Source organism: Dreissena polymorpha, chromosome 13 (assembly GCF_020536995.1).
Source record: "Dreissena polymorpha isolate Duluth1 chromosome 13, UMN_Dpol_1.0, whole genome shotgun sequence".
Taxonomy (NCBI): Eukaryota; Metazoa; Mollusca; class Bivalvia; order Myida; family Dreissenidae; genus Dreissena; species Dreissena polymorpha.
This window is the reverse complement of record NC_068367.1, coordinates 57,239,615-57,256,696: the sequence shown is the minus strand read 5'-3', so window position 1 is coordinate 57,256,696 and position 17,082 is coordinate 57,239,615. Positions and strand designations below refer to the sequence as shown.

At 35.0% G+C, this 17,082-nt stretch overlaps 2 protein-coding genes and 1 long non-coding RNA gene across 3 annotated transcripts; all 3 read right to left on the bottom strand.

Moving 5' to 3' along the window:
* Positions 1–4,127: 4,127 nt before the first annotated feature.
* On the bottom strand, positions 4,128–6,880 carry LOC127855357 (bcl-2-like protein 1). The gene is made up of 2 exons (XM_052390856.1): positions 6,324–6,880; positions 4,128–4,816 (listed from the first exon to the last, which is right to left on the bottom strand). Exons 1-2 carry the CDS (start codon positions 6,750–6,752, stop codon positions 4,697–4,699), a joined length of 549 nt encoding a protein of 182 aa, XP_052246816.1. The 5' UTR covers positions 6,753–6,880; the 3' UTR covers positions 4,128–4,696.
* Positions 6,881–8,836: 1,956 nt separating this feature from the next.
* LOC127855355 (uncharacterized) lies at positions 8,837–10,902 on the bottom strand. Its single transcript, XR_008037499.1, has 2 exons — positions 10,638–10,902; positions 8,837–10,347 (listed from the first exon to the last, which is right to left on the bottom strand). It is a non-coding gene; the product is annotated as an uncharacterized LOC127855355 (long non-coding RNA).
* A 901-nt stretch (positions 10,903–11,803) lies between these two features.
* LOC127855354 (apoptosis regulator Bcl-2-like) lies at positions 11,804–13,538 on the bottom strand. Its single transcript, XM_052390854.1, has 2 exons — positions 12,999–13,538; positions 11,804–12,011 (listed from the first exon to the last, which is right to left on the bottom strand). Exons 1-2 carry the CDS (start codon positions 13,425–13,427, stop codon positions 11,883–11,885), a joined length of 558 nt encoding a protein of 185 aa, XP_052246814.1. The 5' UTR covers positions 13,428–13,538; the 3' UTR covers positions 11,804–11,882.
* Between the last annotated feature and the right edge of the window lie 3,544 nt (positions 13,539–17,082).

Below are 17,082 nucleotides of genomic sequence, written 5' to 3'. Positions count from 1 at the left end.
AATGGAACATGTTAAAATGAACTTAATTGCTTTTTAATATAAAATGAATGTAAAAGAATGTTATAGGCTTTAGGTTTTGTTGATGTGAATAAGCATTCTAAGTAGAAATTGCCATTTCCGTTTAAACAAGATTTATGCAAGCGCGAAAACATTAGTTTTACACGTAATACATAAAGTATTATATTAAGGTTATTTTGTTTTGATTTACGTAAAATTGTATGCATGTTTTTCTTAAAAAATGTTGTATCAAATTTATTAATCTTTAATCAGGAATGAGGAACTCTTCCTTGTTTCTTATTAGAATAAGGAATAAGAAACAAGGAAAACGGAACAAACTTACTCTCCACTGTCGCTTACAGTATTTTTCAAGACAAGTCGGAACTCTTCAATAGTTTGCGAAATTCCATGCATTTTTAACATTTAAACTTGCAAAGAACGTATAAATAAAGATGAAGTAGTAACGAAACAACAAATAGAACATAGAATTATTCCATGCTTTGTCTATCAGTTATGATTGTTAATAAGTCCTAAAATGCAAAAACAACAACATTGCCTCATACTTCCGACTTTCTGCGTCAGACACTGCAAGCAAGTGTCAAGTGACACTTATATAAATGATATCTTAATTTCTAAGAAAAATACAATAGTAATTGTTTGTTAAACGAGAAGTAAAGCACATTACGTATGTAGCGGCGATTTCATCTATTTCGAAGTTTCACTACTTATGATGATAGATTATTGGCACATAATTACGGGGCTCTTATACAAATTTACCTAAAAAAGGCTTTAAGTAGTGACCCAGTGCTTGATAATGTCCATACAATACTTAGTTCTTTCTCGCTGTTCGCATGATCCTCATTCCTTCTTTTAATACTTTCTTCGTAAGTTTTGAAGTAATGCTTATATTACTTAGTTTATTGTTTACTTCTTCGTGTCCGTCTGGTAGTTGCGTACAAAAGTCAACTTCTTGAAAACCCTGTATCCAACCTTTATTTATGTTTTGGATTATGGAATAATTTGATACATACAACCGATAGTAATTTACACATTTCTTTCTTATAAGTATTGCTTATCCGCAGTCATTCTTAGTGGTTCTGATAAATTTGTCCATAATATGTTAAGTGATCTACTTTTTGTCAGTAAAGCGTTGTTGATTTCATTCTGGTCAATATGCCTATTGTCTTTGTAGTGGTTATGATTTTTTTTTTGGTCATAAATGCAGAAATACTGTCACGTACTTAAATGAATGTCTCATAGTAAGCACGTAGTGAGCATGATGGTATAATATGGAAGTCAATATACAGCACGACACTAACGCTAAAAATAATGATCCCGAAATTCGCAAGAGCTTTGAAAAACCTACTATTCCCTCGTTACAAACAACGCTGGTTCATAATATCAACCAATGATAGCTTAATTTAAATAATCACGGTTGATACGATTGCGACTTTTGACAGAATTATAAATTGGCCATCTTTATTCGTACCTGCAGAGTAGGTGGTTTTTTTCGAAAGGTTGCTTTTCCGGGATACATATATTGGTCGTTATGCACGACGGATAAATTGTAGTATATAGTAGTAGTACTCGGGGTACTTATATGGATAATTCAAGAAAAAATAAAATCTAGAATATGTTAATAAGCCCGGTCATTTTATGGATTCGTTGCATTTTCTTTAGTCTAACTTTAAAATAAAGGTCAGTTTCTTTTTCGGAAATTTCAACTATTTGAAATAATACATTACATGTACTAATTGTATTAATATTGAAGATAGTCCCTTTCGACGTTTAGCTTCTTGTCTTGAAAACGACTACGGTGGTGTTATTATTATATAAGATACACATTTTAAGGGATTTCATACGATTTTTTATATGTGTTAAATTAATTGTAATATATTGATAAAATATGTTACAATAACACAAAAAGGCAAGAAAAAGTATACATTGAAGACGAATTTCTCAGCAAAGACAAACTAGCGCCCCGGGCCGATTGTGACGAAGATATTTCGTACATATTTTCCTACAATAACCGAAGCATTCGTCTTTTTATTAGGATCAGAATTAGTGTTCGTGTGTCGTATAAACATGTATCGTTGCAGGAATTTAAAATGAACCGTTTAACTAAATTTAGATTCACATCGTACATGCATGATATAAATGCTGGCGAATTCGATTGTAAAGACATTTTCGATATCAGAATTAAATATCTGGCTTATTTCGCATTTTTCAACACATATTCTTCTTAACTTTTATTTTAATTTATATTGAAATATATACATATATAATAAGTTTATTACACATTTTATATACATTCATAAATATTTGACAAAATCGTATAATCTCCCTTTAAGAGCAAAGTCGCTAAACAGTAAGAGGCTCGCAGTTATGTTTTCGATATTGCACGCATATTTATGTTTACGACATTGCGCAAATGCGTCCTTGAATGTTTTCAATACAACATGTGTTCTACATTCGACTTGCACGTTTCGCGTTCAGCGGGATTGGTCGAGAGAAAACCACTAGTATCGACCGTCATGCATAAAGCTGTTAGTCATCCAGCTATCTATTAAAGCAAAACCGACAGTGTGTGGTACGTGTTTATAAACTGCATTTACCCAGCTTTATTTTCCTTGTCAATTTAACACTAAAGGAATGTGTTTCTTCTGTGTCTGAAGTCTGGACAAACCTGAGTTTTCCCCCAATGACATTGAAACTAAAAACTATAAAAACATGCGGGTTTTAATTACTAGTAAACAATTGTATACGTCACACTGTATTTGTAAATATGTGATAAAACAGGTATTTTACATGTCCCTTCTTTCATACTTTTTATTTATTATGCCCCCCTTCGAAGAAGAGGGGGTATATTGCTTTACACATGTCGGTCGGTCGGTCTGTCGACCAGGTGGTTTCCGGATGATAACTCAAAAACGCTTAGGCCTAGGATCATGAAACTTCATAGGTAGATAGATCATGACTCGCAGATGACCCCTATAGATTTTGAGGTCACTAGGTCAAAGGTCAAGGTCATGGTGACCCGAAATAGTAACATGGTTTCCGGATGATAACTCAAGAACGCATATGGTTAGGATCATGAAACTTCATAGGTAGATTGATCATGACTTTCAGATGACCCCTATTGATTTTGAGGTCACTAGGTCAAAGGTCAAGGTCACGGTGACCCGAAATAGTAAAATGGTTTCCGGATGATAACTCAAGAACGCATACGTAGGATCATGAAACTTCATAGGTAGAGAAATCATGACTCGCAGATGGCCCCTATTGATTTTGAGGTCAGTAGGTCAAAGGTCAATGTCACGGTGACCCGAAATAGTAAAATGGTTTCCGGATGATAACTCAATAACACATATGCCTAGGATCATGAAACTTCATGTGTAGATTGATCATGACTCGCAGATGACCCCTATTGATTTTGAAATCACTAGGTCAAAGGTCAAGGTCACCCGAAATAGTTAAATGGTTACGGATGATAACTCAAGAACGCTTACGCCTAGGATCATGAAACTTCATAGGTACATTGATCATGACTCGCAGATGACCCATATTGATTTTCAGGTCACTAGGTCAAAGGTCAACGTGACCCGAAACAGTAAAATTGTTTCCGGATGATAACTCAAGAACGCTTTTGCCTAAGATCATGACACTTCATAGGTACATTGATCATGACTCGCAAATGACCCCTATTGATTTTCAGGTCACTAGGTCAAGGTCACAGTGACAAAAAACGTATTCACACAATGGCTGCCACTACAACGGACAGCCCATATGGGGGGCATGCATGTTTTACAAACAGCCTTTGTTTACTTAGATCTTCCCGGTCTCTTATGCGGTCGAACACACGTTTTCAATAGTAACTTTAAGACATGATTAGTTTATTTACACGCTTAACAATTAAATACATGTTCGTGTTCTATTTATCTTTTTCTACATTACAAAGTACACAAACAAAAGAACAGATGATGTTCAGTTTTGTTTGGGACCTTGAAATCAATGGTATAACTATTATTCTATTGTGTACTTCATAGTTGCAGGAATATTTATTTAAACACAAAATCTGTTAAACATTATTTTATTTTATATTTCAATAAATTTAACGTTAAAATAACAACATTTAAAGCTGTCAATATAATATTGAAATGGATTAATGAAAATATATACATGTGAAATTTCAGAAAATGACGACTAGAACATTTCTCTGCTGCCGAGTCCTGTAGACAATCACACATATTCAAGCCACAGATGTATATACTTTCTTAGTAAGCACCAATGGTATGGTAAGACTTACATGCGCGAAAATAATATTCCTTAATCGTTTTTTTCCCGTTAAAATTTGAGTAGTAGTGTCTGTGTAATAATTTCCCGAGGGAAATCAATAATTCAAGCCTCCGCTCTGCGTTGATATCGGAATAGTATGGAATTTACGACTTCTTTCTTGTCACGCGCAGCAGACAGATCAATGACGAAATGTATGATCGGTCAGCGAAAACTTCACTAAACGGAGTTTGGATTTATTTCCGATAGATTTGGAAATTATATATATAAATCCATTCGGCTTGCAAGCTACCCGAAGTCAACGCAGTCGGTCATTGTCGGACCACGATCGCAGTTGCTTTGAGTGGCTTTGTCTCTTACGAAAAAGCAGACACAACGGCGATATATATAGATTATCTCATTGTCCTTAGCAATGGTTTGGGAGAAGCACTCGCAGGCACGCGGAACCGAACGCGCTCACGAACATAGAGCCCCAGCCACCGTTCTGCTTATCATCTGGTTTGTTGTGGAATTCTACTAGTCCATTCTAGAAATAGATAAGGGACAAAATATAATAACATGCTTCGGGACAAAAACGCCTAGCGTATTGCTGAGGCGCATGTATATCTAACTTTCACAGAAGTCTACTTTCAGTGTTGTTTTTCCTCAAAAGTGAATTTGCAATTTTGTGATAATGTTAATATAATCAATTTTTATCAGTTAGAACGCGTTTGATTGTTCTTTGTAATTTTGTATAGTTCATTCGCCGCGATACTGGTATGTCGATGTTAGCGTTGTCCTTTGTAAAATGATAAAGAATGAAGTACCGATTGAACCATTTGTCGATCGAAATCAAGTACAATCTATTTCTTATCGTATTTGTTACGTCCGTGCCATGTGCTGATATGTTCACGCTGTAAAACATTTAGTAATCATGTCCTGATAAAAAAAGGTTGGCCGTGACAATTCTTCATTGCGACATTATTTTAATAATCATGGGTACGCGGAAAGGTCTGTACCAGCATGTCATATGTCACACATTGTCACTGTGAACCCATAACAGTTACCAATTGTGTCATGTATAAAATAATTGTGAGGATGTTCTATTGATTTGTCATTTTTTTCCTTTACTTTTCCTGATACGGAATTAAACTGATGAAGTCCATGATCGCACCAGAGATCACTACGTGAAACTCACAATTTGAGATATTCAAAATAAAAACGCGATTGCCATAAGTTAGGCCTACCGTGTCTTTACGTAAATTTAAATATCATGCCAGTTTTTGGTCGCTAACTGGGTTAAATTAGATATTTAGTCGTTAACTTGGTTAAATAATGAAATTCTTGGCTTATGACAGGGAAAACCTTGATCAGAACCAGTGACCCAATTACAAGCAATTCATTGTTTAAGATCGACGAGCTTTGCACGCATTCCAGACTAAAGAACTGTTTTGACATAACTTGTCAAAGAAAATCTCCCCTGGGGTTTACTGAATGCCAAAAAATAAAAAGAATGTTTCATACAAAAGACATTTATTCAGTTCATCAGACTTTTTTTAAAATAAATGGCAGTACCTGTGCTGCTGTCTTAATTTTTAATTGCTTTATTGTTGTGAACACATATGTTCACAGCACTAATTGCGATAGCTGATGAGGGCCATTTATTCACCATGATGCCACATTGATAAGAAACGTGTGTAGTTCGGTATCCGTTATTTTAAGCAGGTTTTTTGCAGCTCTGTGCAACGTCAGCAACATATTTTTGGCCTAAATCTGCGTAACTTCTGTTTAATTTGGTTGAATAATTGTTCGCAAGTTTCTTATATTTCTAAAAGCAAATTGTGACAAGCAAATATGACAAGTTAATTTGAAGACACACCATTACAAATATATAGAAATATTCCGTTCAGATCTCGACTAAAAACAGTTTTTATCATTATAGTCATCAATGTTGATTGTAAAACTTGAATGTAAGTTATTCTTTTAATATTGTAAGAACTAATCGTACAATCCAATTTTACTCAAGTTCGAAAACACTTTAAACGACAACCTACCCATCCGTTATTTTTGTCAACCCATTGTTCCACGTGTTTTCTCATGAACTTGCACGTCCAGTCCTGGATATTCTCAACGTCCGCATGGCAATTCGACCGCATTCGATCTACCGACAATGCCCCCGCAAACGCGAATATGGCTATTACGCGACCCCAGTGCAAATCCTTGCCCACCAGTTCACTCAAAATGCTCCAATAACCCTCCTGCGTTAAGTTATTGCAAGCACATTCCCTACACATTTCCCCAAAGCTCTTTGCATATCTATGCTCAAATTCCTCACATAGTTCAACGACCGCATCAGTCACTTCGTTTGTGTGAAAATTTCGAATCGGCGAACTGTTCGACGTAACACCGAACTTTTTCGCCTTATACTCAATATAATACGCCAAAATAGTGGCCGCATTTAATCCATTTACGTTACCACCCATGTTTAATGTCGTTTGATTCAAAGTATCACTATTAATCAAACGAAGAACCTAATAAAACTTCTAATCTTGTTATTTGACCTGCTTGATTTGATATCACTACATTCAACTGTGCAGTGAGCTAGCTTGCTTTGAGTTTATATTGATTCGCCCATGCGTACTTGCCTGTACCTATTTTTAGAAGCGGAAAATCGTTTGAGGTTGAACGAAAACTCCGATAATACGTGTGTTTACGAAAGTACAATGTGTTTACCGTTCAGTATTGTATAGTTTGAAGCGGCATCGACTTTGGGATTTCAGACCTAATAAACTATTAATATTATTTCTCCAAAAGTGTCTTTCAATTCTGTGATCCTTTCCAATGTTATCGAAGCTTCGATAACTTGATACCTTTTATAACTATAATCTCCACGCAGAGTTTTCGTTCCTTGCTCTCACATACAATCTCTGCCATCACAAGACAATCTTATCATATTTGGTAGGATTTTATGGTATTGGTTTAAGTATTATATTATGAAAAGTAGTATCATTTTCTTTAAAATTTTGAAAATAGTGTATAAGTTTAGGTTCAAAATAAAAAAATAATTGTCTTAATTAAAAAGGCAAAAATAACAACGGTAAAATTATTGTAACACGTGACTAGGCTATCATCACGTGGTTGGTTATGAAGGCATGGATTTGATTTTTCGTCATCCAGGTGTGACGTGGAGTTAAAGAAGTTTTACTGTATATACTACTTTAACAGAGACTATATACATTACATTAATTCCATGTATCATTATCATAAGTTTATTATTTTTTCTGTAAATTAGCTGTTCCGAGTCTTTCTGGTTTTAAACGTATATTAATTATTTGTACTTAACATGTGAATAAAAATAAACTACTATTTAGTCTATTTTCTGTATTTTATTTTTTCTTTCAGGTAAATGTGCAACTCGCCCGTATACTGTGTATTATGTTGCGGTCCAGTTAACTTTCGTCTTGACCGAACAGTGATTTTGCATTTTCATTCTGTTAAATGCACAGGTTCTACGTTATACTGAATGTATGTCCAATATATATATATATATATATATATATATATATATATATATATATATATATATATATATATATATATATATATATATATATATATATATATATATATATATATATATATATATATATATATATATATATATTGGTATGCATGCAAGTATGATGAATATTCTACCTTAATACCTGTATATTTACGTAATTCCATTCAGGTCAATGTACTCGAAGGCTTTATTACCCATGTGCATGCCAAAATGTCGAGTACCGTATTTAACAATGGATATGTAAGTCCTGTTATGGTATGTATTTTTTGCATACTTATATCATGTCTAACTGGTCAATCAAGTATACAATCTTTTTTTCAGAAATGTCCAACGTGTCCGCATTATTTTAAATGATGAATTACGTGTTTCTTCACATTGATGTTAGTTCCTCCTGGCATTTAAATGAATGTCTTGACACGCAACTTCTGTAATATTTTTTATAATACAGCATATACATTTAAGAGCATAATCTGTATACTAACTGCAGGTGCATCGCATATTTTATTTAAATTGTACGGATTTGTCCTTAAGTGTAATTAATACATTATGAGTTTTGTATTCGCCTTGCACATTTTACGTGCAGCAAGACGAAACCGCTAATATCGGCTGTCTCGCATCAAACTTCCTAGTAAGGCAAAACAGCCAGTGAGTGGTATTTGTTTATACATAACATCAATCCCCATTTATTTCCTTGTCTATTTGACACTTAACTAGTGTCTTTGTCCAGAGTGTAAAATCATGACAAATCGTGAACGACAGTGAAACTCCAAACAATAAAATCACCGGGTTAAGCACACTGCGTTTTAACTGTGTTATTAAGTGTTTAAATAGGTTAAGTACAACTTTATACCAAAATATTAATAATTTAATTACTTTGAAACTTTGATCTTCCTGTCTTTTTATGTCAACATAAACAATGCGGAATGAAAAATATAGTCTTCAGTAACTTTTTCTCACTCCAAACAATTTATTACAAGTATATGTAGAAACGAACTTGTTCAACACTTCAAAAACAAGGGCTGTTTGTAAAACATGCATGCCCCCCATATGGGCTCTCCGTTGTAGTGACAGCCATTGTGTGAATATGTTTTTTGTCACTGTATGTCAATGACCTGTGAAATGTATCCAATTAATAGTGCAAAAACCAATCAGGACCTATACTAATCAATTATATCCATTATATGATTGAGTCTTTGATTTTTTGGATTCCTTTCACACATTTTGACTTATTTGACAATATGTGAAACGTGCACACAATTTGTTATGTTTTATTTATTAATGGTAATGAAACATGTTATTTATAGCAGTTAACTCCCCTAGTCAATGACCACCATAGATAGCAATGCAATCTGATTAAAAATAGCCAAGGCTAGTGTTGTGTATTGGGCAAATGTATATAAGTGCAACTTGACCACATGACCAGTATCATGTGTTTACCACACACAGAAGTCAGTTATGTAATAGACCATTAATTCCACTCCCAACTTTGGCCACTTGCCAAGATACTGACCAGTATCAGATGGGGTTGTGAAACTGTGTAAACAGTGAACACCAGTCCATGTAATACTGGCCTACCACTTGTACTAGTTGATTTGGAGTTAATACAGTAATGCATGTACAAATGAGACACTAAGCCTAAAAGTTAATTATATGTGCCTCTGAAAACTAACCAGACGAGTGGGTTGAAATTTACAATCTTTACTTGGCATTTGAGGAAATCTGAACTCTCAGGGTTTGGATAGAACATCCCCAAATTAACTTTTCTTTACACTGTTGTTATTTTTGTTCAATATACAAATATTAACCTAACTTTACAAATCCTGTACAGTAAAGGAAACTAAATCTAAGTTGATATTTTAATATGCTTGATCCTATTTATGTATTAACATTGTTTTATACATACAAACTGTGTTGCTGTTTTTCAATTAACAAGCAGATTAAAAATTAATTATATATTTTTATGTATAATTTGAATTGACAAAATTAAATGCAAGTTGCGTAGCAAGAATTACATGTTTGATTTATTGTCAGTGAATCGTGACATTTTCTCAATGTTTCAGACCACCAGTTTGTCAAAGCTATCAACCGCTTGGATGGTCAAGCTAAATAGAATTGACCCAGCAAATCACAACTGTCCTGTTGCCATATAATATTACATATCATATTACATTGGTTTTTTAAATGTTGAATTCTCACGTCATTTCCATAAACATAGTATTTACTGGCACAGAAACAAAGGCTTATACATCATTATGAATTAACATGTGTCAAAAATTCAATTTGTAAGTCTCTTTACTGGACAGTGTGAAAACAGAATAAACTAGTGACCTGAAAATCAATAGGGGTCATCTGCGAGTCACGATCAATGTACCTATGAAGTGTCATGATCCTAGGCAAAAGCGTTCTTGAGTTATCATCCAAAAATCATTTTACTATTTCGGGTCACCGTGACCTTGACCTTTGACCTTGTGACCTCAAAATCAATAGGGGTCATCTGCGAGTCATGATCAATCTACCTATGAAGTTTCATGATCCTAGGCATATGCGTTCTTGAGTTATCATCCGAAAACCATTGTACTATTTCGGGTCACCGTGACCTTGACCTTTGACCTAGTGACCTCAAAATCAATAGGGGTCATCTGCGACTCATGATCAATCTACCCATGAAGTTTCATGATCCTAGGCGTATGCATTCTTGAGTTATAATCCGGAAACCATTTTACTATTGCAGCTCACCGTGACCTTGACCTTTTACCTAGTGACCTCAAAATCAATAGGGGTCATCTGCAAGTCATGATCAATCTACCCATGAAGTTTCATGATCCTAGGCGTATGCGTTCTTGAGTTATCATCCGAAAACCATTTTACTATTTCGGGTCACCTTGACCTTTGACCTAGTGACCTCAAAATCAATAGGGGTCATCTGCGAGTCATGATCAATCTACCTATAAAGTTTCATGATCCTAGGCGTATGCGTTCTTGACTTATCATACGACAACCACCTGGTGGACGAACCGACCGACCGACCTACCGACCGACCGACATGAGCAAAGCAATATACCCCCTCTTCTTCGAAGGGGGGGCATAACAAAGGAACAGCTGGTGTTCAGCTTTGTTTTTCTAATTGACGTTAACCTATTATATTTTTCTACGGGCTTCGTAAGAGTTGTAGGAATTAAAATTAAAATATGAAAGTTCTTTAAATTTATGTAATTGTATTTCATGGTAACCATAAATTTACATTTTTAAACAACAATATGAAATGATGAACAGCAATTGTATAAGCAAATGTCACATTGTGACAGTTCAGACAATGGAGACTACAATATAATATCACCCTGTCGCCAATCGTTGGCAATCACAAATACTAATCTTCAAGCCACATATGGGTATCCGATTGTTTTTGCAAAGTTAAAATCAATCTTTCGATCGGGTAACACTTAAATGCGCATGGATATTTAGTAAGAATGAATATCTATTTCCATGTATATATTTACGTCCTAGTTCGTCAGATAAGAATGATTTTAACAACTTTTTAATCAGCATTGTTTAGCACTTTATAGTTGGTATGCATCTTAAGTAAGGCACATGTTTTACTATAATAATCAATGACCTAAACAGCCGGTGGTCTGACGTGGTCATGCCAATGATAATTTCAAGAACTTCCATTTTGCCCGAATCCACAAATCTAAACACATAGGTTTTCCCAGTTTTCTATTGATATTGTCTGTGGGGTATTTTCCAATTGAAATCGATAATTCAAGTCTCCGTTGTGCGTCGATAATGGAGCGGCACACAAGCTCGTTTCCTGTCTTTTACAAGCGTAGTAGACAGATCAATGACGAAATATATTAAATGTCACTGAACAGTCAACTAACAGGAATATAGATTCATTTGCTTTAGACCTTGCTATTGATGTATAAATACATTGGGCTTGCAAGACACCCCGAAGTCAACGCAGTCAGAGATTGACGTCTGATCGTAGTTGCAGTGTTCCTTTTTTTTAAGCAGGCATTCTGCGATACTTGAAGCACGGAGAGAAACGTAGGCCTCATCCACGGCTTGGGAGAAGCACCCGCAGACATGCGGCACCGAACGCCGCCCCGAACGCGCCGATCATAGATCCCCATCCACCGTTCTGGTTTTCAACCGGTTTGTTGTGGAATTCTACCAATCCATTCTGAAAATGTATAAGGAAGAAAATATCAAAACGTGTTTAAACAAAAAATACCCTGAGCATTTCCATCTTGTATCGATCTTTATTATGTTGTATTGTTGTTTTACATTTAAAAAGCATTTTCAGTCATGTGAGAACTTTCAGTTCACATTTTCGTGTGAGAATTGTCATCAGTTTATCAACGTATGCACCTTCTCAATTTATACTAATATATTATACAAATACTAGTAACGTGTAGTTTTTCAGTCTAATGTACGTTTAAGATAATTTGATTAATCATTTTGATTTTTCTATAGTAATTGACTTTTTCGGCCAACATTTTTGGTAAGCAAACTTTTCTTATTACTAGCACCCATTACGTCAATTTAAATGATAAAAATGAAGTACCAAATGAATCGTTTATCCATCAACATCAAATGCGCATAAAGTGAGACTGGTTAAGTATAATGTTCTCATATTTGATGACACCGTACTTGATACTGTTCGTATAAATGCAAAAAAACAGCAACCATGTCCCGATATTAAAGGGCTTATGATTTTGACCTCATACTTAAATCACGTGCGTGTGTATGTTGTTATCACTCAGTGCATCTCCACGGTAATCGACGTGAAGTTTTAAATTGAATTTAGTCAAATTATACATGACTTTTGTTTTTTTTACAATGCCATATTAAGGATTCAATAATGTATTTCAACAATTTATGAATTAACAACTAGTACGATGTAAATTGTAAAACTTAAAATTTAGACAAAACATTTTAATACAGTCATGCCGAAAATTAGCTAAAGAAACTTCAGCGTACAGTTTATATAGAATTGACAGACATGCGCCAGTCAAAAATTACAAAAAGCGACATTTAAAGTTGTGGTAGCCAGAACTAGCCGAAAGTGTATTTAAACTCTAGTAACTGAAGAACTACTGTGTACAACTGTCAGTACTGCCCGAACTGTTTAAAAGCTCCATACCAGTTTTAACAACAAGTTACCTACCCATCCGTTATTCTTTTCAACCCATTGTTCCACGTATTTTCTCATGAACTTGCACGTCCAATCCTGGATATTCTCGACGTCCCCATGGCAATTTGACCGCATTCGGTCTACCGACAATGCCCCAGCGAACGCGAATATGGCTATAATGCGACCCCAGTTAAGATCTTTGTCTAACAATTCACTCAAAATGCACCAATAACCCTCCTGAGTTAAGTCCTTGCTCGCGCATGTCTTGCACATTTCCCCAAAGCAGTTTTCATATCTTTTCTCAAAGTCCTCACATAGCTCTATTACCGTATCAGTGACTTTGTTAGTGTGAAAATTTCTGATGGGCGAATTGTTCGACTTAACCCCGACTTTTTCCGCCTTTTTTTCAATGTAAAACGCCAAAATAGTGGCCGAATTTAATCCATTATCGTTCGCACTCATTTTTACTATTGAGTGTTTCAAAGTAACACTTTGAATGAAACAAAGAATCCAATAAAACGTCGAAATATATTAACTGGCCTAGTTGTTTCGAGATCACAATAATACGGCTTTGTGCTGTTCCCTCAAGCTGTTTTGATTCGTTATTCGTAGTTTTCCGTTTAACTATATTTAGCAGAGCGTACGGAGTTCAACGGAATATCCCGAATCTTCGAGACTGCGCGTGGTAAACAATCTGTGTACTTATTGGTTTATTGATAAACGCCTGAACTGTGTTAGAACTTACATTACCAACAGCTGGTGTTTATTGTCGTATACAGGGACCAAAATGGTCATATAACCCTTGGGTCATTCATGACTCATGGTCCGGTCTATTTCAAAATGAGTAGTACACTAATTGTCAACAAGTAAACAGTATATTATTCGCTGTACTTTTGACTATCGTACTATTAGTGATCCGCAATGTTTTCTTGAGCATTTGTAAACCATATAAACACTTGTTTGTAAATGTATATTACAATCTAAGCCACGCGATGCGGTATTCAGTCAAGTGCATATAATAAATCACATGCTATTATTTGTAAAGAATGCTGAAATACATTATTAATTTATTAAACATAACTACGATTAAACGGGTCTTTTCACAGATTTTGGCATGTTTTGAATTTTGTCATTAAATGTTTTATATTGATAAATGTAAACATTCAATTTTAAAAGCTCCAGTAAAATAAAATTTAAAAAAGGAAAAAAAAGTAGCCCGCCGCAGGGCTCGAACCAGTGACCCCCGGAATCCTGAAGTAAAAACGCAATAGCCAACTGATTTATCCTGCCAAGCATACATAGAATGCGTATTTTATACGTTATATAACCGTAGTTTCACAAATTTAAACGACAACAACAGAACTCTTCAAATTATTCAATCGTTTTGCGTTGCAACGCTTTATAATTTTGATGTTTTTAAATCGTCAAAAGATGCATATAATGGCTACATTAGACCATGTTCAGTAATACTGTTTCCTCACAAATATCATAACTAAACCGAAAATTTGCGAATCTGAAACAACTTTTTTCCATTTTGTCAATTTACCAAACCGTGAAAAGATCCCTTTAATGACGCAAGTAGGTCGTTCATTCTGAAATTTCAGAGGATTTTGCAGTGCACGTGAAATAAAAACAATATGTGTACGTGCTTTTTTAGTTGCAAAGGGAAACAACTCGTATAATTTATGCACATGTAAGCAGGATTAATCTCCCGCTGATAAAAAGCAACAGCGCGTGAATACCAACAATCGTTAATATATCATGTTTCATGTTCGTGAGCACCAATACATATGTACGATGTAAGAAGTTGCGCAATACTTTCATTTATTGCACTTATTTATAGTGTACATGCTTCTATCTGACACTCAAAGAAAGCTATCAGAGAGTACGGTCTGTTACAATGATTGCGACATCTGAACATTTAACATCGCAATATATGTTTTCAGTTTTTACAGACTTAAACTTACTTAATAAGTGCAAACGCACCTATTTTTTTCGGCAATCAACATTCCGAACACTGTTAACATTCAGTTTGTTCAAATAGTTTTAAGGTGAGATACTTGTGTATAACATTGAGCCATCACATAAATTAGAAGTACAGTGCACATTAAGCGTATTTATTGCGTATTTAATGTTTAAGGTGTGGATAATATTCAAAATCACATTACTTTTTTCATTTAAAATTTATAGTAATGAAAAATAGTTGATTACATGATTGGGTCAATAAAGCCTATTATAACACTATTCTTTAAATAAATATCATTTAAATGAGTTACAATTAGTATGTTTACAAATATTTTGCTTATTGTCTCATTATAAAAATGGCATCTTTCAAAGCATTTGTTTCGCCATTCCTAAACATCAGATTTTACAAACCTGGTATCAGTAGAAAAACGGATCTGTCCTGTTACAATTGTTGCAATAACAAAAGATATATATTCAAGCTACTTCTACGAAAATAACATTTGCCCAAAGGCAGGCACCCTCTGAAAACAAGGCTTCAATCGTGAGATTTCGACTGATGCACAGTACTTCAATAAGCGATAATTATCAGTCTACGCTAAAGTGAAACAAGAGGGCCAAGATGGCCCTAGTTCGCTCACCTGAGAGGAGTCGGTTCATTCAATCTTTAACTAATGTCAAACTTGACCTAGATATTGACCAGACAAACATCCTGGTCAAGTTTCATCATTATTGAACCAAAACTCTGGCGTAGGGAGTGTTTTTGTTTTTGTAAGATTCGAAATGGTGACCTATATTTTGAGTTGACCCCCCTTACCAAATATCAAACTTTGCTTACAATGATTTTGTATAATATAATGAAAATTTGGACAATCTAAGGGCAATAATTATGGCATTAATTATGTGATTTTGCTCATCATCAAACTTTACTGAGATCTTTCAGCAACTTTGATAACGAATGCTTGAGAAATGTGAATGCTAGAGTGTTTACAAACCAAATGTGAACGGACGGACAGCAGACAAAGACAAATCCTAAAACCTCACCTGAGCAATCAGGTGAGCTAAAAAGTGTTTCACCGATCTGAGCCATTTTCCAACATTGTCAAAGAAATCAATAAAACCATGTTTTGACTAAGTTTCACGATGATTAGGCAAAAAATGTGACTTCTATAGTGTTCGATCACAAGGTTTCTCTCTATATAGTCACATAAGGAAAACTGCCCCACCCCCCAGGCAGGCATGTTTATTGACCCATCGGGACCATTCGCAAACTCATCTGAGATATATATAAAACAAATCTATTCACCAAGTTTCATGATGATTGGGCAAAAAATGTGACTTCTAGAGAGCTCACAAGCTTTTTTTTACTATAGAAATATAAGAAAACAGCCCCCCCGGCAGCCATGTTATTCAACTGACCGGAACCATTTTCCAACTCAACTCTCGTATCAAGGAAACAAATGTTCTGACCAAATTTCATGAAAATTGGGCAAAAAATATGACTTCTAGAGTGTTCACATGTTTTCACTATATACATATAGAGAAAAATGCCCCGCCCACTGGCGGCCATGTTTTTTCACCGATCTGGACCATTTTCGAACTCGTCCGACATATCAATTGAACCAATGTTTTGACCAACTTTTATGATGATTGGGCAAAAATTGTGACTTCTAGAGTGTTAACAAGGTTTCTCTATAACCATATAAGGAAAATTGCCCCACCCACTGGCGGCCATGTTTTTGAATGGACCGGAACCACTTTTGAACTCAACCAACATATCATTAAGACAGACATATAGACAAAGTTACATAAAGATTGGGCATTAAATGTGACTTCTATAGTGTTTACATGCTTTTTCTTTTTTTTTACCTAGTGACCTAGTTTTTGACCCCGCATGACCCAGTTTCAAATACGATCTAGATAATATTGGGACAAATCTTCTGACCAAGTTTCATGAAGATCGGAAAATAAATGTGGCCTCTAGAGTGTTTACGAACAATTGTGGACGGACGGACGGACAAAGACCAGTCACAAAAGCTCACCTGAGCAATCAGGTGAGCTAAAAACAAGAGCTGTCACCATAGGATGACATATGCCCCCTATAAACGCTTTGATAGAAGTAATAGCATTTTTCGAAGCCTAAACACAGATTTTG